The 26285-nt window shown below is 34.5% G+C and overlaps 2 protein-coding genes across 8 annotated transcripts in view; one reads left to right on the forward strand and one right to left on the reverse strand.

The window, feature by feature from the left end:
- LOC106180974 (DNA topoisomerase 2-binding protein 1) overlaps window positions 1-26285 on the reverse strand; it is an 89827-nt gene that overhangs the window by 19856 nt on the left and 43686 nt on the right. For 6 of the 7 annotated variants that reach the window (XM_087017614.1, XM_087017610.1, XM_087017615.1 and 3 more), the window contains 9 exons: window positions 24849-24893; window positions 23857-23932; window positions 23360-23513; window positions 19662-19719; window positions 19399-19529; window positions 18262-18355; window positions 15151-15257; window positions 13693-13815; window positions 10358-10476 (listed from right to left, as the gene is read on the reverse strand). In XM_087017614.1, the coding sequence (XP_086873740.1) occupies window positions 10358-10476; window positions 13693-13815; window positions 15151-15257; window positions 18262-18355; window positions 19399-19529; window positions 19662-19719; window positions 23360-23513; window positions 23857-23932; window positions 24849-24893 (907 nt within the window). Of the gene's footprint in view, window positions 1-10295; window positions 10477-13692; window positions 13816-15150; window positions 15258-18261; window positions 18356-19398; window positions 19530-19661; window positions 19720-23359; window positions 23514-23856; window positions 23933-24848; window positions 24894-26285 lie in introns of all 7 variants that reach the window. The other variant, XR_015335463.1, reaches the window with a different exon arrangement.
- LOC106180975 (uncharacterized) lies at window positions 1750-10061 on the forward strand. The gene is made up of 3 exons (XM_013565175.2): window positions 1750-1985; window positions 3623-3915; window positions 5682-10061. Exons 2-3 carry the CDS (start codon window positions 3633-3635, stop codon window positions 7730-7732), a joined length of 2334 nt encoding a protein of 777 aa, XP_013420629.2. The 5' UTR covers window positions 1750-1985; window positions 3623-3632; the 3' UTR covers window positions 7733-10061.

The following is a 26285-nucleotide window of genomic DNA, read 5'->3' on the forward strand; positions in this document are numbered from 1 at the left end:
TGTACCTCCCTTTTAACTATTAAATTATCTTAAATATTTGAGACTACTGATAGTTTTACACATTAGCTGCCAAGTCAATTATAACTTTGATAGACACATCTTTTTTCATTACAGATTTTCATAAAATACTGTATTATTTCACTTTTCAATCAGTTTTGAACTTGGTACATATTGCAGGTATTTGTTTTATCATATTTATTTTGATCCCAATGAATAAAGTTCGTTCCATATTCTAGACAATCATGATTTTTTTTTTTTTGCAAAATGGCCGCCAATGCTCAATGAGAAGTATTAATTTCCATATATTAGGCTAATTAAATTGGTCAAAACACAACTTTGGCTTATTTGTGTGCTAGAAACATGTTAGTATAGTTCTCCCTACTATTTGGATAAGTTCTGGTGCCATAAAAAATATAACATGGTCGACAACAGCCAGGGAAAACATGCTTTCCACAAGATGATTGCACTAAATGTTAAATTTTATCATGTTTTTCATTTTTACTTTTGAACTAAATATATTACAGATTTTTAGTTGGTTTAGATCCATTTTATGGAAACAATGCACTATTCTAAACAATAAATATTGTACAAGTTGACCCTAATTTCCCATAGAGTAATCTTTGAAAGATCTAAAATCTTGGATCATATCCACAATTCTCAACAAGGACATAACTAACATTGCATTTTGGTGTCATTTCACCAGTGTACCTGAAGTAATAGATACAAAAAAAGTTGCCGAGCTGTACGTGAAACATTTCAAGTGTATTGCCAATATACACAAGTAATTTTCTTATATACAGCTCGGCGACGAGTGATGTATCTGGCTTAAACCACGGCCTCTGATTGGCTAATTCACTAGTGAGTAGCAGGAGTGTAAAATATGCACTCGTACATGACATGCTTGTATGTCGAATACAGCACGGTCGAGTCTTTTATTCTACACGCTAGGCATGGTTTAAATGGTCTTAAACAGCAATTTCAGATCATAAACTAGAAAAGCACTCTGAGAGCGCAGACCTCCGCCAAGGCAGCAAAATCTCCACCCATGCCATTTCACCCCTAAATTTTCATTCTAAAATGATTTAGTTTTTTTATTATTGATTGAATATTGATATGGATCACCACCAAAAACTAATCATCTGTTCCTTGGCCCACTTCTGACAGTTCCTGAAAATTTCATCAAATTCTGTCCATAACTTTTTCTGTAATGTTACTAACATACAGACAAACTAACGGAACCAAAAACATAACCTCCTTGGCGAGGTAACAAGCTTGCATGTTCTTAAGCAATGAGCTGGCTATTAATGGTCTGACTTCCAATTGCAGTTGTCTCCCTTCACACATTCTCACATTGTGAGCAGAGGTGTCCTCCATTGTGAAGGGCTCATTTTGGCCATTTTGGTTGAACATTCTTGGTAATACATTCTTGGTATAATAGTACATACGACCTACTGTACTTTCGTGTAAGTGAAAGGTAAACAGCTAGACCTCTCTGTAGATATAAGATAAATTTGAGCACACAAAATAATATAAGGAGAATAGTAAAAATAAATTAATTGTAATAAACCCCAAATCACAATTTTTGGTGAAAGCAAGATATTTCATTCACCACCTTAAATGTTATTAATCTACTACTGGGCATACAGCTGCTCAAGAGGCTGCCAATAACAAACACCAGTCACATTCCATTCTATTGTCCAGGAAAGCAGTAGCTGTTATATCAGCAGTTGCTCCCACAACAAAAGGCACCTAAGCTAGCCATTGTGATAAAGGAAAGGAATCCGTCTTTATGGATCAGGGTCATAGCACAGCAAAATTATTCTACAGCCTTTCCACAGCGACAAATTAGGACAAGGAAGAAATCTAACAGGGATTCTAAAAAGGCTAACTTATTAACTAAGATAGCATCAAAATTTTCTAATCTAAACCCAGAAGAAAGTGGAGTATTGTTAGCTACTTGGATCTTAATCAACACTGCCTAAAAGGTGAGTTTTAAAAAGACATGTGACTCTTGCCCTGGAAATAGAAACTACATGTACAGTTTAGATGTTATACATGATCACCATTTCTATGCTGAATTTGCTAACAATCAAGTTCTATCAAAGTGACACTAAATACCACACAAGTGCTTATTTATACTGCATAAACTTCTAAACCTTAAAGCCTTATAGTTATGGTGCTTAGTTATGAATTTTACATTTCACCCATGTACCTAAAGCGGGGGCATCCTTTTTAATACATATCCCAACTCATAGCATCCACCACGAAGCCACAGAGGTTATAAGAACAATACAAGGTAAAAACATAATAGCATGCTGAACATTAACACTAGGTAGGGTAATCATTATGACTTAATTAATTTTTCCATTTAAACCTCCCATCAAGCAACTTAAAACTTTAAAAGAATATACATGGTCATAAAATTACCCAAGACTGTAATAATAACAGATGGAACTGATTTAAAGCTCTTTCATAAATTCAGAAACTTACTTCCTGGCAAAATTAATCAATTTTCTTTATGTCTGCCACTGTTAACACAAATATGTCCATATACAGCTTTTATGTGACTTGTATTGGAGCCTATAATACATGTAAGTCTTAACTAGTTATAACATAACATGAATAGAAAAAAAAAATCCAATTTTATTGTGTTCCAAATACTTTTTAAAGTGAGTGATGAAGTAGCATTTTTAATTATTCATTATATGTTTCAGTTTGTATAGAGTAAAATAAGGTAACTCAATTAAATGAGAAACCATATCTTTGATTAATAAGAACATCCGCAATATCATTCACCTTGTTCAATCAGTTTAACCCCATAGAGGCCGTCACCGCATATGTGCGGTTCAATTATCGCTTACCCCAAAGGCCAGAACTGCATATATGCGTATCCTAGAAAGATCGTCTTCTGTACTCTTTTGTATCGTGAGTCATGAAATGATATATAATTAACATCTGGATATGTTTCTTGTCTCTTATTTCTACCATTTTTTAAGGACGATAGAAATATATATGAGCGAGAAAACGGCGATTTTTTAGACTTAATTGGAGAAAGTCAAATCAAGATGGCAGCTCCTCGCTACGGTAGGGGCCGGTGAATGGATACTGTTGTTGATTTGATTGAAAACTAAAACATTGATGTATGCCCTTATCTTTTCTCACCTGGCCCATTTGTGACTTATCCTTAATTTTATTAAACCAAAATCCATCCATGACTTTTCACAAAATCCTTCAAACAAAAAACTAACAAGACCAAAAACATAACCTCACTGTCAGAGGTAATTAAATATAAGTATGCACCATATAATAAATTTTAATGATATGTTACTATTTCAGTCAGTGTGACCAGCATGGGATAGCAGAGCTTTCTAGTATGTTACTATTTCAGTGTGACCAGCATGGGATAGAGCTTTCTTGTATGTTACTATTTCAGTGTGACCAGCATGAGATAGCAGAGCTTTGTAGTATGTTACTATTTCAGTGTGACCAGCATGGGAAAGCAGAGCTTTCTAGTATGTTACTATTTCAGTGTGACCAGCATGGGATAGAGCTTTCTTGTATGTTACTATTTCAGTGTGACCAGCATGGCACAACACAGCTTTGTGATATGTTATTATTTTAGAGTGACCAACATGGGACAACAGGGCTCAAAGACCACAAGCAGACATCCTGTTTCTCACAATCAATCTGGTAGACACCACCTGCGTCACCACCCACACCAGCATCACATACTTGTAGCAAGCAGAAATGGACCACACCCAGCCAGACGGCTCTTATCCTCTCCAATTCATCAAACAGGGCAGAAGAAACCAATTACAACAACTTCTCACAGCATGTTCAAGCCTGTGGTTACCGGGAAGGTCTTTAATATTGGTGATGACACAAATTGCATAGACCCCACGCATGACAACATAGGTAAGTTGTTCCAACATATAAGCCATATTGATCTTTTCAATAAGGAAAATCATGAATTATATAGATATCCAATTTTTTAAATCATTAGTACTGAAAATTAGGACATTTCTATTGTGATAGCAACAAAACTGAATGGCAGGCTACTCTGTAGTTTTGTTCTATGAAAGCACCACAAATGCTACACAGAAATATATTTTCAGTGATTCCAAAGTTATGTATTTAAAAGATTGATATTTAAAAAAAATTTTTTTCTTATTGAAAAGACCGAGTTATTACCATACTTTAAGATGGACAACATGCGTTAGACTATTGGGTAGGAATAGGTTTGAAGCAAAATTTAAATAATATTTGTGTTAAGGGGGATGTTTTAAAATCACTTATACCAGTGTACCTCCACTGATCTACCAATCATCCTTGCGTATTGCATATTATAAATTTTAAAGGAAAACCATGTTAGTTTTTATTCTGAAAATTACAGAACAGTTGTACAAATTAGCACAGGGCATAGCAAATTTCAAATGCCAGAAAAAAATTCCACAATAAAAGGGAAGTGTCAAATTGGAGATTGTCCAAGTAAATTGCGGTTTCTCAAGGCTCATCAATCATTCTTTTGATGATATAATACTGGGAAAAGTGCTGTGCACATTTAGAGGATGATTTGAGCTGACCTTGTTATGATTATTTTACCTTATAAACCTTGTTCTTCTTAATTAACACCCAAGCTGAAGTGTATCCCCAATGCTTAATCACTAGCAATTGTTACTTTTTTCAAAGCTGTGCTTTATTCTCCAAAAGAATCAACATGTATTGTGTTTGTGATTGACCAGGTAGATAATGCACACAAGTTATTTGATACACTTGGGAAATGTTATAAAACAAAGCAGGAGGGCTGTCAAATGGACAGACAAAAAGCAGAAAAAAGATGCACGAAACAAGTTATTTTGTCATTTTAACGCAATAATACATATGCTTCACAGCAAAATCAATTGCAAATATTAATTCTGCAGTGGGTATCATGGACATTGAGAAAATATAATAAGCATAGGGCTTCAGGCCTATGAGAGGTCATAGTCACACAATTAAAATCTCAATGTTTAAAAAAAATTAAAATTTCACACAAAAAATGCATAGCTAAAAAAAGAAAAAAAAATGGTTTCCCACCCAAGCTGTACTTAGTTATGGGAATCACCCTAAAATTTTAAGTTTCCTTTTTGTGGTTTTATTTGTCAGTGAATAAAAAATAGTGTTTTTGTCAATTTTGATAAAATATAACATTATGGTTAACAGCATAATCATCAATCTTATTGATACTATAAGTATCATAGTATTCAGAAAATGGATTTGGGTAGGAATAGGTTTGAAGCAAAATTTAAGTAACAATGTGTAAGGGGGATGTTTTTAAATCACTTATACCAGTGTACCTCTGCTGATCTACCAGTCATCCTTGAGTATTGCATACCATAAAGGAAAACCTAAATGAATTATTTTGCTATATAAAGGTCTTATGCATGTTGCCTGTCTTTAAAAATCAATAGTTGTAAAGATCAGAAATAGAGGAATAACGTTTCATTAAAGCAGGAAAAGCCTCTACACTTTGAAAATTAAGTAAACAATGGATGAAACAGGTGAAGCTGGCAAATGATGATAAGGAGAACATAATGTACAATTAAATGTTATCAAAGTTCTTTTTTTTTCATTGAGAAATTGCACTGCTGCTGATCTTATCCATATATCTATCATCTTTGTCAATGTTCATTCATATACAGAGACTAGCCAGATGAAAAATCTAGCAAAGCATAGTGCCCTACACTCTGTTGAAAGACTCTTCAATTCCGTTAAAGATGGTGATGGGTTGGCAAGTTCAGAGGACAATAGGTTTAACACCAGTGAGATAGAGCTAATGGAGCTAGGGACACGTGGGGCCTTAGAAAGACCACCATTTGAGCAGCAAGACAACTGGAGCTTCCAAACCTCGTCTAACAACACTGGAACTGAAGCCAATCTGTCATTGCCACAAGACATCTCAAACATTAAGAACCCAAAAAAGCCTTTTGTCAAAAACCCAATCATTTCTGGGGAATTATTCATGCAGCCTGATACAAAAGACACTGCCTCTGAACCAAAGTCCCAAACAGATAATAATGATCAAAACAATGAAAATGAAACCAATATGCACAAAAGGAAACAATTTGATTCTGGTGTTCTAGTGAAAGATGACATACTAGGAAAGAAGGTTATGTCCACTGGAAGAGAGCAAACACAAGATCAAAATAAGGTTCAGCCAAAGCTCTCTGATGATCATCGTGACTCAGATCTTCCTCAGAAGATGAATGCCATTGATGTAACTGGAAGATGTCAAACACATGTGATTAATTCTCCATTACACAGAGACCATATGAAAAAGAATGAAAAAGTAAAAAAGAAAAAAAAGAAGAAAAAGGCAATTAAACGTGACATGGATGATATTGCTGAATCAAGTAAAAAAGATACATGTAAGGAGCGTTTCTTCTTTAATTTTGGGAATGGGGAACAGTTAAGTGATCAGAAAGCTGTGTTTTCACTTGAGCAAGTGGTAATTACCAAAAATCCCACAAAGGAAAATCAACTAGGTCTGACTGACTTACAAAAGGTAAAAGAACTTGGATGTACTGTTCAGAAGAGTAATGACAATCAAAAGTCACTGCACAATCTGTCAGAAGATCCTCATCAAGATGCTGTTTCTGAAATAGCAATAAGCCTGAAAGAAAATGTGAACATAGAAAGAAATAATTGGATACAGAGATCACAAGACCCTGCCAGTGATCAGAAATGTGTTGATAATGAGGACTATGACAATAATACAAAGGCATGCATCAGTGCAAATCTGATCAGCGTAAGGGTTCCTGATGACCCAGATCCCATGAGGTTACACGACCAGTGCCAGTTGGTGCAGGCTGCAGGAGCAGGGGATTTAGACTGGCTAAGGAAACTGCTTTGTTCAGGAGTCAACCCCAACAGTAATCATCCTATGAACAGGAACACAGCTCTACATTATGCTGTAGGTCTGGATTACAACACTGCTGCCAGCATGGTGAGTCTTCTTCTGCAGTATGGGGCAGACCCCAACCTATGCAACTATAGTGGTGCTACACCACTTCATGAGGCTATAATCCACCAACAGACCTGCTGCGTGGACATGTTAGTGGCCAATGGCAGCAATGTAAATGCTATCTGGACCAGTGCCAATACAACACCTATTAACCTAGCAATACACTGTGGAAACCCTGATATAGTCCGCACGCTTCTACGAAAGGGAGCCAAAATGCAGTCTTTTGTGCCTCAACTATTGCCAAACAATTCTCATCAGGGTATCCATAATATACCCAACCAAGTCCAAGACTGTCCTCTCCGGATATTGGTACAAAAATGGAAAGCTAGGTCCAGCAGTGAAAGATGTGCCACCATTCTACGTACTCTGATTGAAGGTGAAAATGATGTTGTGAAATGCCTTAAACATGATGTCAGTCTGTGGTCAATCCTGAACAAACTGCATGACAGCAAACATGGCCACTTTGCAACCCTGGAATTAATCACTATTATCTTAGAGATGGGATACAGACCTACGGTACCAGAAAGGAGTCTCATAAAAACTATTGACAAGTCCAAGCATGACTGGATGCTGGACTATCTGAGCAGTGCTCCTCCTCTAAGTGACTTATGTCGTAGGGCAGTGAGACGAGCTCTATGGCCAAATGTCCTCTATGGCGTGGACAGGCTGTCTGTGACAGACCAGGTCAAAGATCAGCTGCTGTTACTACAGGAATCTACTGAACTGTAAATTAAGGCAAACAAAAGATGTGCTGGCAGGAAAAGGTAGATTCATTTTGAAATTAGATTCTTATTCCTACAATGATTTTTTTTTTTTTTGTAAAATATTATTGCAATGCTTTCTTCTGTTCATTGTCTCTACGTAAGCCTGCTTTTCTGTCCAGTTCAGAATAAGTTACTCTGAAAATTTTAGAGCAGAATGGGCAACAAGCTCTTATTTTAGATAATTTTTGAAATGTTTTGCAGTACATTTCAACAAAATTGTGCGCTCAAAACATTGTTGCATTCAAAATTTGCAGTGACTGATGAGTATAAGAATTTTTTTCTTTATAGCTTTAACTTTATTTGCAAGTAGGTATTCAGTTGTGATAGTTTATGGGGAATTTATATTACAAATAATTTATTTGCCATGAAAATGTCATCGGTAAATCAATAACAAATTGGTAACAATGATTGTAATAGCAGGGGTCAAAACAGAATTTGGGCAGGACTGGCCAATACAGACCAGTGGACCTTAGAGGTACTGGTTTCAAGCTACTAGATAACGAAAACGCATACATGTTTAACATCCATTTTTATTTCTATATGATTATCTAAACACATTCATATTCCAGTCAGTTCCTTTAACTGTTTGTACACATCCTCCTCTGCTAGCTCATCATCATCATAATATATAAAAAATAAAATGGATATATAAAAAATTAGTATGAAATAAATATAACTTTTACCTATATCTATATTTTAATCTTAAAAATTTAATTTAATTTTAATTGCTGGGGTTGAACGCGAAACGAAAAAAGCTTCTCTCAGACTTTACTAGCCCGAACCAAAAAACACTAGCCCAATTTAAATAATTCATTTAAAAAGTTTAAGCAGATGTTGTAAGAGTTTTGGTTACTGTACTTTCTTATGAACCTTATTATAGAAGTAGAGCAAGTGAATAAAGTCAATCAGGTTAATTACCAGTTGATAGGGTGGTAAAATTAATTAAAAATACATTTAATTCTTTTAATATTGAAAAAATTCTTTTTTTAAATTTGTAATACTGAATATAGTTACCCTTACTTTTCATATTTTCATTATATCTTTTTTTCCATTTTTTATATGCAATCAAAATCTTTTTTTTTTTTAATTCCTATTCTTTTTATTGACAATGGCTCTTTTCTGACAATTTATTTCCAATTACATCGGTATATAATGCCACTTCTAATTTAAAATACATAGGTGCTGTAAGGGTAATTAAACAAACATCTTACAATTTTTTGGTAACAATTCTTTTGGTCATATATTTTTAAAAACAACTTTTCAAGGACTTTATCAGGACAAAGTGTGGAGGGGTAGCCATGGCATAAACCGAACTATCCCACATTGTCAAGAATAGTTCATAGGGTATTTATGTAACTGCCATGTATTTACTCATGGACATTAAAATTGTAAATAAAAAATATAAACAAAAAAGGAAATAGAATACTGTACTCCACCCCTCAGTCTGCTAAGTGGTTCTAACCTAAATGTTCTATGAGATAACGCATACATTACACTTGCTTCGGAGACAGTGTTGTTTTGACAAAACCTGTTGCTATTACCAAAGAATTCCGGTCTGATCCAGTTTCTTGATTGACAGCAATTTGTAGCCATGACAACAAACTAGTCAAATAAAAAGATGCCGACACGCTGATCAGACAGACTGCTACTATTAATAACTACAGTGAAGTTATTTATAGCAACTAATCAATATTCAGTAGTTTGAGCTAGGTGTGAGTTTTTTTCAACTGAGAGGCATATCATACTATCTAGAAACGTCAAATTAGAGGCAGGGACAAAGAAGACTGGCGACTCATATTTTTGAAATCTTACTGAGTGTTAAAATAGGTTCAAAATTACAACTAGCCCGTGCCACTTTAGGTAGGCAATTGCCTAGGGCTAGTGCTTAACGTCGCAGACTGTGGGTTTGGCAACGATGTTCGGCACTTTTCAGCGGTCGCCAAAACGGACCAGTACCCCTGACAGGTAGTCGCCCGGGACGTTTCTAAGTCGCATTGGCGAGTGGGCGACCGTCTGTTTCGACCCCTGTAATAGGTAGGCTAGTTTAGCAAAGGATAACACAAAAACAGCTATATGCCAGAATTGTTTGTCAGTGACTCTAACAAGGATGTCATTGAGAAACTTTGTGTATCACAAAGAGAGTAGATAATGTGAAGTGATAATAACAATCACACAATATTACGATGATCACTATAGCCTTCTAACTTATCTACATCATGCCAATTACCTTGGTGTGTTGAAGACTGTAAATTTCCAGAAATTATCATTTTGGATAATAAATACATCCAGCAAAAGGGCTTCTTTATCATGTGTTTAATGTTTATTATTATTGAAGATTTTCAGAATATATCAAAGTTTTAAGATGCATGCAGTGCCATAAAAGTAATAAAAAGCCCATTTTCACATTCTAGTCTCATGATTGACTCACATCATTTTGTTTTTGTGAATTCATCTCTGACAGGCAAACTGAAGTCACTGAAATAAGCTGCTTAAAACATTAACATGCACAAAGTAAATTAATAACTAACCCAAATCTTATATTTGGCCACATCCAAGTGAAAGTTAGACTGCCTTTAAGTTCTCTCCTCACCTTGTGGCTATGACCTTTGCACCTCCAGCTTCAAGTAATCTCTTGAATCCACCTTCCTTACTTATCTCTGTACAGATGATCACATTCCAGCCTTCAAATGCCCCAGCACATTTACAATGCTGTAAGGAAATTGAATAAAATGATTGTCATGTGTTCTGTTCCTGACATTGTTTGTGCAGATTCCGTACATAACAATAAAGTAAGACATCTTAAATGGCAATCAAAGAACTAGGAAAAAAATTTATATACTTTTGATCAAATGTATCATACATGTAGTTATATAACTTCTCAAGAATGGGATCTAAATTGATCACCAGAAAAGTTTCTTAGAGTTAAATACAAGCAATATTTTCTGGCTTTGATGTTGTTCTAAAGTCTTTCTCTGTGTTCTTAAGTGTTATATATGGACTATTTGTCAACCAATTTAATGTTGTTCTAAAGTTTTTCTCTGGGTTTGTAAGTTAGTGTAATGTAAGTCTGTTTGTCAGTCAATTTAATGTTCTAAAACCTTTCTCTGTGTTCTTAGTATTATATATAGACTGTTTGTCAACCAATTTAATGTTGTTCTAAAGTCTTTCTGTTGTTTTCAGCATTATATTGATTAATTTTAATCTGTTTGCTGACCAATTCAATGTTGTTTCACAGCCTTTCTCTGTGTTCTTAGTGTTATATTAGTCTGTTTGTTGATGAAAAGGTGGGTCAGTGGATTAAAAGTTTAAAAGGGTGTTTATCTGACAGATTTCTAAAAAAATGTTTCCATGGCACCTGAAATTGACAACTCTTTTTGCAAGTCTTAACCAGAAAAGATTTTGTACTTCCGTATGTATTGTTTGTCATTATTTCCCATGTCAAATCCTGATGCATATGAATAATTTGCTATTATATTAGTTTAAAACAGTTTAAATAAATGATGAAATGAGGACCTTTTTTGGTGAATGGACCAAATGGAATGACCGAATGGAATGGTCTGTTAGACCCCATTCCCATAGATTTTAGATCGATCTATCCCTGTGGGGAGTCTCACTAGATTACTGTCAGCTTAGCTGGCTGAAGCGTCTGTCCCGCCTACTAAAAGCTGTAAGGGGGTAATTAACTATGGTGCACGCTCGGCTGACTTAGGTCGTTCTAAATCTAAATCTCTGGGAATGCACCCTTACATGTATGTACCTCCAAAAAGCATCAAGATAAACCTTAAGGCAACATCATCAAACTACGTGATCACATATACAATACTGCCACCAGGTATTGTACCACCAGTGAGATTAAGCACAAAAGTACAATATATGACTTCTTCTTCAAGTTCAACAGTAACTATGAGTTTATTCTGCTAGTTTTGGAGACACAGTGGCTAGAAAAGAAAAGTGCAAAAGAAGATCAAAGGTCGAAATAAGAAAGTCATATTAACATGCCCTATATATGATTTCCTATTCAAGTCCAGTAGTAACTATGGTGTAGTGATCCGTTAATTAGAACTGATAGTCTTCTAAATTTGCATACATCAGATATGTATATATTTGTACGTTTTAATTATTCAAATATACATAGACATGACATGTTGCATGGCAGTTTAAGAGAAGTTCATTTAAAATGCAAATCAAGATTTAATTTAAATGTATCTACAATTAAGTTAATGTACATAGGCATGGCATGTTTCATGACAGTTACGAAAGCTAATTTGAAATGCAAATTAAGATAGAGTATAAAGGCAGTGACTTAGCCACTGAGATAGGACTTACAGACTGAGAGAGTTAGAGATAGTTATAGATACGACAGAAGAGACCTGAGTCTTCAGGCACTTGAATAAACCATGTAACCTTGAATAAACCTGCCTGTCTCAGTTGTCTTATTGGTGAAAATGTAACTCTTAGAACAAGTGTATAACCACCGACCGGTTATTACAATGGGTGATCTGTAGCCTCTGATAAAAGAATGGCTACTCTCATCTATCATTCCTAATTATATAGTTACATGTATCATGTTGTAGTTAAGTGTTTAATATTGTTTTTAATAATCATTAATAGTTACCCCAGTACATCCATATGTATCCATTATCTTATTGGTTTTCCATATATATGCATAACCAATGTGTAACATCATATTTTAATTTGTGTAACTCAGCTATCCATTTAGTTATAAAAAGGAAAATACATAATTTTCAGGTAAAACATGATTTTGAGTGATTATTATCTAGGCTTGACCAAAACATCATAACATCCATGTGCTTAGTGACGAGTAAATGCCATAGTATGAGAACACAATTAAAAATTATGGACACATATTTTTGTAGATTTCAAATACAGAAGCATAATTATGGCTTTATTCTCTCATACATGCACAATACCACTCTTTTGTTAATGATATGTATTATTGAGGGATAATCAGCTTTAACAGCAAAAATAATACTAGTTACACTTGTGATTTAATTGAGTGCCGGACCTGTACAAGAAGTTGCTATTGTTTTTAATCAATAGCAAGTGTACATTGAAGAGCCACAAGAACATGCACATGTATTACGGTAGTATAAATAAAATTATTTTACTGGACTAAATTTACCGTTTTATGACTTGTTAGAATTCATTGTTTTCTACCCAATCCTTTTTATATTGGAACTTCCAGATGCATTAAAATATGTCACCCAAAGTGTCAAGGGACATTGGAGATTGTGCATTGACAGTCATGCTCGCCCTTCATAATACATTCTTAATAATAATGTGCTAAATGATTTTTACAAAAACCATACCATTGGCATGAATCGGAAAATTCTCATTTACCTCGGGAAAATTTGTTTTATGGTAACTTTTCCTAAAGTATGTACAAATGACAATTAAACAGAACAGAATAGATCACACTGACATAACAAATATCATTAAGTATAAGGGACAATTCAAGGCTCTATTCCCATAGATTTTAGATCGATCTATCCCCGCGGGGAGTCTCACTAGATTACTTTCAGATAATCCGACTTAAATGTCTGTCCCGCCTACTGCAAGCTGTAAGAGGGTAATTAACTTTCGTGTCCGCCCGGCTGACAGCTATTTAGCGTGAACCCCCAGGGAGTTAGGTCGATCTGAAGTAGGTCGATCTAATCTATGGAAATGGGGTGTAAGACTAATCCATCAAGGTTCCCAAATTTCATTTCAACACACACTGAAAACACTTTTGTCAAAAGGATTGTTTTTTTTCTAGTTTAGAATTGATTTGCTGGAAAGTGCTACCACCATCTCTGACAACAAAGGACAGTTGCAGTTGATGGATATATGGCAGACGCACAGTGTCTGTCGAAAAAAATCACTTTTAAAGCTGCTTTGACACAGCCTGCTGCTTGAAATGCTTACCATTCTAGTTTGAGCAATGTGAAGTCTCCATCGATGAGCTGCCTTCCCAAGTTTTACAACTTGTTCCTTCATGGTGTGTAACAGGCTATCCATGGCTGGACCTCCCCACTCATGGTCAGCTTCCTGAAAGGGGATACATAGAGTGTATTCAGAACAGATTATCTACAGACTAACTGATCTGCCAACTAAATATGGACGACCCCATTAAGAAAGCGATACTGTTAATTCCCTGATGGTCTCCCTGCCTCCACACACCATTAAATGGATTAAATCTCAGCTCCGAAGTTTAATTGTTAGGCTCTTGCAGTTACGGGACAGGTGAAGGTGGTGAGACCAACAAGGAAGAAGTCTACGTTGCTTTAAAGTGAATGGGCCATATTTAGCCCACAGATCTGTTAGTCCACTGATCAAATTTTTCTGAATGCCCTCATATACTAGTGTGTCTGATTTGGCCTGAAACTCCAATTTCAGATCAAAAATAATCTTACATTCAGAAAATGTAACTGGTAGAGGGCTGACAGGGCCATGAGAGTTCAAAGTCATACCTTGAAAATCCTAATTTGTGAAAAATGAAAAATAAAAAAAGGCTTAACTTAAAGAAAAATTGTTAGCATTCCTTTGAAATGTTTTATTCACATAAAAAAAAACACAATACACACCCAACACAATGCGTAATATGCCTTCCACTCATTCACTCTCACATATTCTCATTAATAAAGTTTTACCTAATTTTATTGAATTATTCCAATAATATAAAATTATGTAATGTTTCTAAATCAATTAAACAAAGAGTTTATCTTTTTGATAAATATACAATTTTGCTTAAAGTATAACATTATGCTAAACCTTATCTGTGTTCCCTTAAATTATATCAGCTGAAATGAACTGATGTGGAGACTTTCTGATTCCTGTCTTAACCAGTTTTCTATTCCTTTCCAAAAATCTTTAACTACTGGGAAATCTACATATTAATGTTTGATGTAACATAACGTGAAGGGAATTTTTTACCTCACATTGATTTCTAATCAACTCATATGCTATGAATTGATTATCAGAGTCAAATACATCTTGTATCACATGAAACCCTTTCTCACATAATGCTTTATAAAATACAGACTGATTACCAATCTTAAGAGAAGGATTGTACCAAAGTGGGGCCTTAAGTAAGTCATTATTTCCTTTTACTGGCAGTTGTGAAGAAAATTCAGAGAAGCCAAAGCTAGCAGTATTTCCTTCCAAAAAATTTGTGGTGCTTACTACCCAACTCTTGAATAATTTGGTCCAAAGTGACAAAGAATAGTGAGATTACAATGAGTGATTTCCAAAAATAGTCTAGCATAATATCATTATCAAGAAGTCTACGTATCCACGATAGTTTCAATGCCTTGATGATACAATTGAACACAATTCTTACTGTGTATTTTACAAACATATATATTCAGGTCTTAAAATACTTACATCTAAAAACTTCCCCTCTGTTTTGCAGGCCTCAAAATAAGACTTGTGCAACACCCACTTTCCAGTAGAAACACAGGCAAGATACTTCTCATTTCTAGTAGGGGTACCTACAAAAAAAAAAAAAAAAAAAAAAAAATCAATTAGACTTTTGGTAGGAGTCCACATAAAAAAGAAACATTCAGAGAAAAAATCAAGTTAGGCAAACTGTAATAAAGAGGTAGATGGCAATGTATGCGTGTTTGTTATCATATAACTAATTCACTTCAAAGTGCATGTGATGTGTACAATAACTAAACAACAAGATTTATACAGGATGTGTATACAGTAATTTATTAAACCATTTGAAAAATTGTGTTTTGACCAAACCTCGTCTACTTGATTTTTTTTTCCATAATTTGTCAAGGCAATGTGCACTTTCACCAGGACAAAACCGCAGCAGAATTAATCATTTCATCTTGCATTTCCTTGAAATCTTTTAATCAAAATTTTAAAGGTCCCCAAGAATATCCTGCATGGGAAATATGTAATATCCAAAATGGTTGTCAATTACCATTACGACAGAAATTTACTGTAACCTAACTAGCATACCACAATTTCATCCCAATTATGCATTAAACATGTCTACATGCATCCCTTAATTGTTAACAATTATACCCTTCCCATACAGGTGAAACACAACTACAAGGTAAAAAATCGTCAAATGTACAGACAAAAAGCAGAAATAAGATGCACAAAATAGGTCATTTTGTCATTGCACAATGCTTTACATCATAAACACCATGGCAATTATTTATGAGGAAAATACAGTAATTAATACTAACACAGTTTTCCTTTCATAGCATCAGAAAATAAAATAATAACTACCATCTGGCACAGCTCCCCTGCATCTTTATATCAAGAAAGGAGAAAAGTAACAACTCTCCATGGAATTTTCCTGCCAAAATAAAATTTCAAAGGAAAAAGGGCAATTTTCTCCTACACACTAGTCATGGCTGTAGTCCCTGCACTTGGATTCTACATCTTATTCCATTTAAACTTTAATAATTTAGTTCTAAATACTTGACCCTTTTACATATGACAATAAAAATAAAAAACATTAACCATTAACCTTTTCCTACAGATGGATAAAAATGTAAAATCTGTATAAAGGTAATATTTTTCTGTACTGGTAATTGTCAATGTCAGTATCTTGTGCAATCACATGTTAACCAATTAAAAAAAATTTTTTGCATGTTTATAATAATAAAAAATGTATGTGGTATTGGATGAAATAATATTTTTTAAATCTAAAAGACAAAAAAGTCTTTTAAAGACTTGCTGTTTTCTAAAAAACTAAATTCTAACTAATTTATTTACAATATAAATACTATATATCACTAACAATTTTTTTTTAAATTTCAAGTGAGAAGAGGGCAGACTCATAAGTTATGTGAGAAAACACTAATTGGTCAGTTTCTAGTGAGGTCTCAGGCAGCAGATCCTCAGACTGCTGTGTGCGTTTGGATCCAATCAAGCCGATTTTTGAACTGGACCTGGGTATTATGAATATTCATCAGTTCTGTAAGTTTCAAACCAAAAGGTAAAATGGTTTTCCACTTATCATGTTATCGGTAAAACTGCACGGTGATGGCGGCAGCGACGACAGACGCAGGTGACGGCTATATGTACAGACACATCTATGTCTGTAGTTAAAAATGAAAATTTCATAAAGAACTGCATTGCTTCCTAAACAGAAAACTATTTCACACTAATTTTCCAACGCAAGCTACACTTCAGTCCTATGAATCTTTTCAGTAAGTATGAGAATCATAAGTAACATGGTTTTCCCTTAATGGTCACCCTGGCAGCAGTGTCTAAAATAGGGTTTTCCTTAACTTATGCAATATTACATAATGTTTAAAGGGATAACAACTGTTCATTTTGGCCCAAAAAATTAATTTTCCTGGGGTAAACATCAATTTTCCCATACTTACCAATGGTTAATGAATCCACTTCTACATTCAAAGTTAGTCCCTGTTTTTTTTTTTCTCAAAAGTAAGTTTTTTTGTAATAATCTTTTAAGAGATTTGTATAGAGTATAGCCATCTATGGAGGTCACGTGGCCAAATGGCAAACACAGATTTCAGATTTATTGCTCTAATTGCTGTTTTTGTGGTAAAATAGAATTGTATTATATTTCTACGAGTTGTTTACGATGTATTTATTGTGAAATATAGATCTCATACGAAGTTGTTATCCCTTTAACAGCATACTGACCATCAATTTTTAATAATAAAATAATAAAATAAAAGTATTATGGATATTCAGAAAATGTGATTAGCAAAGGTCTTCAAGCCCATGGAGGTTAAAAGTCACACCTTGAAATTGCCAATATGTGAAAAATCTAATTCTCACAAAAATCTGTATAACTTCCACAAAAATCAACCAATCAGACATTTTCCAACTAATTGTCACTATGGCGACAGTGCCCAAAATTGGGTTTTCATCAATTTTGATGCAATATTATATCATGATTTAACAGAATAGTCACCACCAATCTTCAAGAATGCACTGCAGGTAAACATGGATCAAAATATTCACTATGAGTACAATATTGACTTAGATATCCTCATTTTATTTTCTAATAACCAACACGACTTGATATATAACATAAATTTATTTTAGACCCAAAAATATGGAGACAATGTTAAATTACGGAGTATAAAGGTATGTTTTGTCTTTTATTGTAGCACTTAATTGTCTCTCTTGTTCTTGTAACAAAATCCCTAATGTTGGCTATTGAGCTTTAAGAAATGAGCTGTGCATAATAACTAACCTACTATAAGATGTGTATATCTTGCTGTGCATAATAACTAACCTACTACAATATGTGTATATCTTGCTGTGCATAATAACTAACCTACTACAAGATGTGTATATCTTGTTGTGTATAATAACTAACCTACTACAAGATGGGTATATCTTGCTGTGTTTAATAACTAACCTATACTACAAGATGTGTATATCTTGCTGTGTATAATAACTAACCTACTACAATATGTGTATATCTTGCTGTGTATAATGACTAACCTACTACAAGATGTGTATATCTTGTTGTGTATAATAACTAACCTACTACAAGATGTGTGCATCTTGGGTCATACACCTGTGAGTCCAGCAGACAACCACCTAGCAGCTCTATCAGGGCTCCATAATGATCACGCTCCTGGAAAAATTAAAACAAACTAAAATTACAGTATAAGGCTACAACAAACAAGGCAGCTGGGCGCAATATATTAACCTTTAATGGTCATTATGGCAGCAGTGCCCAAAATATAGTTTTCTTTAATTTTGATGCAATATTACCAAATGCTTAACAGCATAATGATCATCACTTTTTAATAATAAAATATAAGTATATATGGATATAAAAAAATGTGACTGACATAGGTTTTCAAGCCCATGGAAGTGCAAAGTCACACCCTGAAAATGCCAATATGTGTAAAAATCAAAATTTCGCATTAAATAGATAAATAAATTTAAAAAAAAACTTCCAGTGTAATAAAACAATCTGACTGGTTTTCCAACTGAACCTCAATTTTAGTCTTATGTTTCTTTTCTGTAAGTTTTATAATGACATTGTTTTCCTTTAATGGTCAATATGGTGGCATTGCCCAAAATAGGGTTTTATTCAATTTTGATGCAATATTACAAATGCTTTAAGGCAAATTCACCAAAAATCTTTAATTATGCACTGCAAGTTACAAATGTGATTAACAAAGGTCTTCAGGCCAATGGAACTTCAAAGTCCCACCTTGAAAATCTGAAAAATTAATGTAAGCAAGAGATAACTGTACTGAAATGAGTTTATTTCCATTATCAACACTTGTTTTACTTTATACAAAAAACCAATTTACTATCATTTTTAAATGATCAACTAAGAAAATCAATGAGATGGGAAAAATGTCAACAGAATAATTTTAAATATCAAATTTGCTCTATTCTGAGATTCTGCAGATGTCTCCCTCCTTTTACTCTGTACCAAATCCAGTCCCCATGTTCCCCCCCTCCCCCTTACCCTACACCAAACCTGACCCCAGCATGTTTCACTCCCCTTACTCTGCACCTATATTCAATCTTTTATGTGTATTCAATCTTTTATGCTGATCCCAGAATGCCACACATTCTGTCCATATAGGACCTCTCAAAAACTATAACCAATAGAGATAAGGTTGGGTAGCAGTGGGAAAAATAAAATGGCATATCTACCTGAGGGGACATCCCAGACAACATAAACACCTTAGCCTTATCCTCTCTTTCAGAAAATGTGTCATCAGCCTCATTATCTGCCTGTGTGCTGTTCTTCACTGGCTGTGTCTGCTCCCCAGGCTTGGGGGTCACTTAAAAGGTGACATAAAAGATTGGTCAGAGAAGATGAGAAACAAAATATGAAGTAAAAATATCTTGTACTATGAATAATTCTTCTTGAGAGAGAGAGAGAGAGAGAGAGAGAGAGAGAGAGAGAGAATTACCTATAGTTGGAGCTTCTAGTGCTATTGTTCTTGTTTCTTTCTTAAGGTCTGTGGGTGCCTGTAGGAGAAAGATGGAACATGTATTAGGCTGAGACAGTAGTTAAAACACTGCTTACATGGAGGAAAGATATGCATTTTATAAAAAGTTGGGTATCAAAACAAATGGCATAAATAAAATTTCTATAGAAAATTTGTCAAATTTTTTGTAAAGATTTTTGATTTAAGACAGGAAAAATTGTATACAACAGGTGTCTTATAAGCCCAAAGGGCTGGGTGTTCCATACACATGACACATAAATAATTAAATGATGTATGTAAAACATTCACTTTTAATTTTTGTCCAGTGTATAAGTGCATTTAGGATTTTAAATCAGGAGAAGAAGGGGTCTGCAATAATCTTATACCTTCCATTTATTCTGAAAAAATATTTAATAAATCAATATACAAAGATAAATATGACCCTAATGCTGATAAACAGTGTTATTTTGAATCTTTAGGCCACAGACTTTTAGAATACAGATACAGACCATTTCATGACTTACTAATTTAGAATCCTCTTAAAAATTGAAGAGATAACTAGCACAAGTGCCTTATCTTTGTAATTGCCCCCTAGTTAGCTATTGGTTCACATTTAGAGTGCCAGATGGCTGTCTGAAAGCAAATGTCTGAACAGTCTGTGTAGTGAAATGGTCCAACATTAGCTTAAAGGACTAAAGTTCCACAATGACCTGCTTTGACATTTAGTAACAATGCACCAGAACTGTTTAAGAATCACTCAAGAATTTGTACATTTTCTTTAATCTGTTTTAACAAAATCTGGCCATAAACCTGAACCAAATATTTTCTTTTGTCAAATATTTAGTAATGAAAAATGAAACTGACACTGAGAGCTCAAGTGAAGTCAGTTTTGTTGGAATGAATAGAACCCAGGGAACAATGGGTGAATATCTCTATTATGGTATTATGGCATCATTTAAATCTCGTTTTCTGGAAAAGGACCCTTCACTAGAATGAGTCTAGCGTTTCAAGAGGTTGCAAATGGAAATGAAGTAAAAAGTTCATATAAATGCTGTAAGGACAGAGTGCAGAGAATATTATTTAAGTGAGCTGCTCAGTTATTTTGACTGAAAAAGTTTAGCACCCACTCAACATTTTCATCACGGCACTTTTACAGGAAACTTGGCTTTACAGTGTCTTTGGTTTGGTTATTTTTTTTGTTATTATCACTTGAATGTTTTTTTTTTTTCAGATTTTCGATAAAATTAAATCTTAGAAATTACACCTAAGAAACAGTGCTGTATAAATACACCTTGGCTCCATCAATTTCTTTACCTGTTATCTCCCTATCCATTTTCCTTTGAGTCAAGGTGTGCAAGACACCTCTTTGATTAAGGGGTATCCACTTTCCTTCTGTAGTTAGGCTAAATTGACCATCTGAGTAAATTACTTTGAATGTTAGGTGGCAAGTTTGGAGGTTTCAGTTGTTTATTTTAAGAAAGTTACTCAGCCCTGGTGATGACAAAAGAAAAAGAATACTGTTAAGGTTTACTTATAATTTGAAGTTAATATTTCATCCTGCAATGCAGAAACAGAAATTCTTTTATATTAGATAATGAATCAGGCATGAAATACTAAACTTTACTCATTTTGTTCGTATCATAAGTGCTAAAACCACATGGTAAACAAGGTGTTTACAACACATGTAATCTCCTATCTTTTCATTGAGGGGAAAAACCAAGACTTATACCAGCTGAATAGCTATAATTGATCTTTTGGTCAGCAGGCAAAATAACCCATATAATCCATCTGGCAGATGAGGAGATCAACGATGTAGGTGAAACCTTGAATCAGGACCCCCACCCCCTCCTTAGCTAGCTCTGCCCACTGTAACAGACCTTGGACAACAGAGAGAGTGCTGTGTAATTTCCATTTCTAATAGCTCCTTGCTTTAACTATATCTGAATTAATGTTATAGTAGAATATCTGTGGTGATTTTTTGACTTGAATTTTATTTCAGCCCTGAGCTTTATTTCGCTACACAGTACTGTTAAGAAGAATTATTGTAAAATCTGATTAATGGTGTATGGTCTTAATAGGGTATAAATGCTAATTCTATAAAATTAATTTTTAAATTTTTATCTTATTCTTTTTTTACTTATTTTATTACTTTTTTTGGGGGGTGGGGGGGGGGAGAGAGAGAGGAAGGGGGTCATCATAGACTTGTTTGGTATTCTTAAATTAGAGTAAGTCACAAGAAAGTTTACTCACACTTAAAGGTACATTTGTACTAAGCGTTTGTGGACTGTGGATTCCCAGTAACGTAAATAACCAATGCTACTTGTTTCTCAAACGGCCCAAATAAAGTAGACATACAACAGAATAAATGGAATTAATCACTCAATTGGTCGTAAATTTGACCTATTTATTTGACCTACTAATCTGCCTGTTTATATACAGCACAGAAAGCAAGCAGAAAAATCTTTTCAAATATAATTTTTCAGGTAATATGAGACTATATTTCTAGGTTATATTATTTGAAGCTATATGGTGGCATATGATCGTCCTTTGTGGCAAAAAACTGAGTTCAAATGCATCTATTTTTTTTTTTTCGATTCTTATTTATAAAAAAATATCCTTTTCACTGAATTGCTCCCCAGGAAAAAAATCATAGACACAAAATCACTTACAAATGGCACTCAAGGTCACATGACATGTTTACAGCAGTCTGAGTGGATAATTCAATGAATCACAGGTTCAAATAGAATTAATAAGTTTTTATTCTGTTTTTCAATTTTCCATTAGACATACAGATGCTACCCAAAAACTGCACGACATGATTGTCAAATCATTAAACTTTCAACCTGTGCAGCTGAATCATATTTGTTAGAATGATCAATAGAAATAAAATGACAGCCAATGATGGCCATGGTACTAATACCTAAAGGCCCTGTGACCCATTTTTGGAATCAGCAGTAATCAAGAAGAATGAGCCGGAATGAAGAATTTTCAAAATTCGCACCATATTCGGGGAGAAATTTCAAACTGACCTAAATTCTTGTAAGAATACTGTTGGAATACTCAGAATGCGCTTGAATCCGCCTGGAATGATTCGTGCACATTTTGGGTATTTGCTCTCAAATGCAGCTCAATTGTAGTTGGAAAACTAGGAATATCAATAATGCTGTCAGAATGCAGTCGGAATATTTAGAATACATTTCAAATGCCGTACGAGTGTAGTTTGATTGCTGGCTGCAATAGGATTTCGGCAGCCACTGAGATGCATTCGAGTCGCATTATGGCTCATTTGAGGTGTATGTTGAACATTCTAGCAGGATTTGAAGTGTCTTGTCATTTCAGTTCTCCCTCAAACACGATAAGAATGTTTTGAATGCTGTTGGAATGCCGCAAGAATATTAAGAATGCACTCCTAGTACAGTTAGAATACACTTATAATGCCATTCGATATTTCTCCACTTAGAATGCATTATGAAAGTTTTGAGCATGAGCAAAACATTCCGACCAGAAACAAGAATGGGCCCTTATATTTGGAATGCACTCAGAATTTTTAGAAGGCAATTCGAATATCCAGGAATATAAAAAGAATTCTCATTCTGACTATATTCTAGCTCATTCAGCCTCTAGTGTGACTAGGGTATAATGTTGTTTACATGAAACCAGTAATGCAATCAAAAGTGTACCTTGAATACTATTTCTTCATCTGTTTTCTCTCCTTGGTCCTCCTCAGATGAGTATCTATGCTCTTTTTGTCTGAGCACAGGGCTCAGTGATTCACTGAGCTGGGTAGGACTAGTAGCTCTCTGCAACTCACGAGCCAACTTCTCTTGCTCCAACCTAGCATAGAATTTCATAATCTAACTACTGTCACCATCTTAAAAAACACTTGTACTAATATTTTCTGATCTGTTTACAGCTAGCAGGAGAATTATTGGTCAAAGCATAATGGAAATTGAAACATCAAGACAGCAAGTCAAATAAGGAAGCCCTGTTATCAAGGCTATGCCCACCAGACATTTTATCTTAATAGGCACATTAAGTGTCTGTACATATCAATAACTGAAAATAGCATTTTTTGACCCTTCTGTCAACATTTTCTGTAAATGACAGTCTTTCCCATTAGCTAACTCATCAATGTGTTTTGTTCTGGGAGGGGTTGATGTATGAGAGTGTGGCATACCGGCTGACTGGATCATCCCAGCCCACTTGGTCCTGTAAACTCTGGGAGGGCTCTGGGTGGCTTGTAGGACCCTTTACTGAAGTAAAAAAAGTTTGCATTTCACTTTTAGTTCAAAAGTTCTCTCTCTCTCTCTCTCTCTCTCTCACACACACACACACACACACACACACACACACACACACAAACACACTGCTACTAAACATGCTTTATGTATAATTACAAATATACAAAAAGTCTGAGTGACAAAAAATTACTTCTGAATAATTGTAAACTACTAAGTAGTACTTTCAGAATAATACCAAATTATTGGCGAAGGCTATAATTTCATTTATAGTGCAATATACTTCGGGAGTCTCCCAAGCTAGAGCAATAGCACACATGTGGCCGCCAGACATGCTGTCACCAATCAGTTCGCTGCCGGCAATCTTTACAACACTCTGGGTATCACTGACCAATCGCATGTCAACTCATTAATCCTTAATTACAACGCGTCCACAGTAAGCACATTCTACGCTCTGTCAATTAAACACTGTTGCAGCTCAAAACAGACGACGGGTTTACCCTGTCATGAAATTTTCAGGAGTATTTAGCAAGCGTCAGATTTCACACTGTCTGGCAACTCTCCCCCTACTGACACAGATGCCACAAGATACTCAGTTTGATTTATTAGAATCCATACAGTTAATTTACAGACTTGGTGATTGTTAATAAAGTCTACAATCATAACAAACAAAAGGAAATACAACACTTAATTAGAAGACTTACCAGTGCCATTGATCTCCCCATAAAACAAATTTATTATTGCTAAAACAATATCAAAGGGAATGATTTCTATTTTTGCCAAAAGTCTGGAGTACGAAAAACATGAAGGTTAGCATGGCATCGAAGCAGAGTTTGTTGACTTCCGTTTTTAATATCTTATGGAGATTCACTTTCAAGAGACGAAATGAAAGATACCCCCAAACAACTAATGAGACTGCTAAAACACTTACCAGAAGAACTTGTTTTTTTGTCTAAGGCAGTGTTGGCATCCTCATCTGTCAACAAATATAACAATAAAACTTAAAAGGATAACAAGTCTTTATACAAGATCTATATTTCACAATAAATACATTGTAAACATCTCAAAGAAATATAATTTATTCTATTTTACCACAAAAATGGCAGTTATAGCAATTATTCTGAAATCTGTGCTTGTCGTCAGACCACTGGACCTCCTGAAGATGGCTATACTCCGTTATAATCTCTTAAGGTTATTATAAAAATACTTTTTAGAAGTAAACTGGGAACTTTGAATGCAGAAATGCATCATTAACCATTGAGAAGTATGGAAACTCATTTTTTGGCGAAAATGACAAATTGAGCCGTTGTTGTCCTTTTAAATAAGCAAGCAAAAACTATTGAAAAAAAATTCAAAGAATATAATTAAGAGCAAACGACCCTTTTAAATCAATTAATTGTGGTAAGCAAGATAAAGTGTGTGTGTGTGTGTGTGTGTGTGTGTGTGCGCTCACAAATATGTTTAAAGCAAAAGTGGCAAACCTAAGCAGTCCTATAGCTAGGGGGGTTCCGAGGGTTTCAATGAAGCACCCCTTTTGTTGGGAAAAGGTCCATTCTGAATAAAAATCTGATCTGGATACAAGAAAGTTCCATGGAAAAAGGTACACTTTTTTTAGCCCCCCCCCCCCCCCCCCCCCTTGAAATTGCTAGCTACAGGCCTGCTTGAGGCTATAAAATGAGAGACTTCTGTCCATGGATGCAATAGGCAGCTAGGACTTTTTTTTTTTTACATATTTTCCTCATTTGAAGTTATATTTCATTTATCTGTCTACACATATGAGGCACTTAAACTTTCTTATACAAATATACCAAAATATGCTGAAAAAAGTGAAACAAGACAGCACTGTTCTGAAATGGGTTTATTTCCATTTTTAACAATTTTTAACATAAAACAAAATTAACAGTTTACAGCCAATTTTATATGATCAACTAAGAAAATTGATGAGATGGGAAAAATATCAATAGAATAGTGTTAAATGTCCAATTTCTTCCATTCTGAGATTCTGAACATAGTGAATGATTCAATCTGACAAACTGCAATGATATGAGTTTATTTCCATTTTTGAAACTTTATTACACAATACACAATAAAAAGTTTAACATCATTTTTACAAAATCAACTAACAATGTTGTAAAGATGCAGGAAATGTCAAAAAAACACTTTTACATATCTTATTAATTAAATAATGAAACTGTTAACATGCCTAAGAATTGAATCTAAGGAAATGTAAAAAAACAGCATAACTTCTAAAATAATGGCCCGATTATGGTGATTTTTAACTTAACCTGCGTTTTAGCAGGATTGACCACTCCTGTGAGTTTAATGACAATTGGCCCATCTGTTTTTCTTATATTGTGTTTACAGTGTT

Source organism: Lingula anatina, chromosome 7 (genome assembly GCF_051362555.1).
Source record: "Lingula anatina isolate TDL-2025a chromosome 7, LinAna3.0, whole genome shotgun sequence".
Taxonomy (NCBI): Eukaryota; Metazoa; Brachiopoda; class Lingulata; order Lingulida; family Lingulidae; genus Lingula; species Lingula anatina.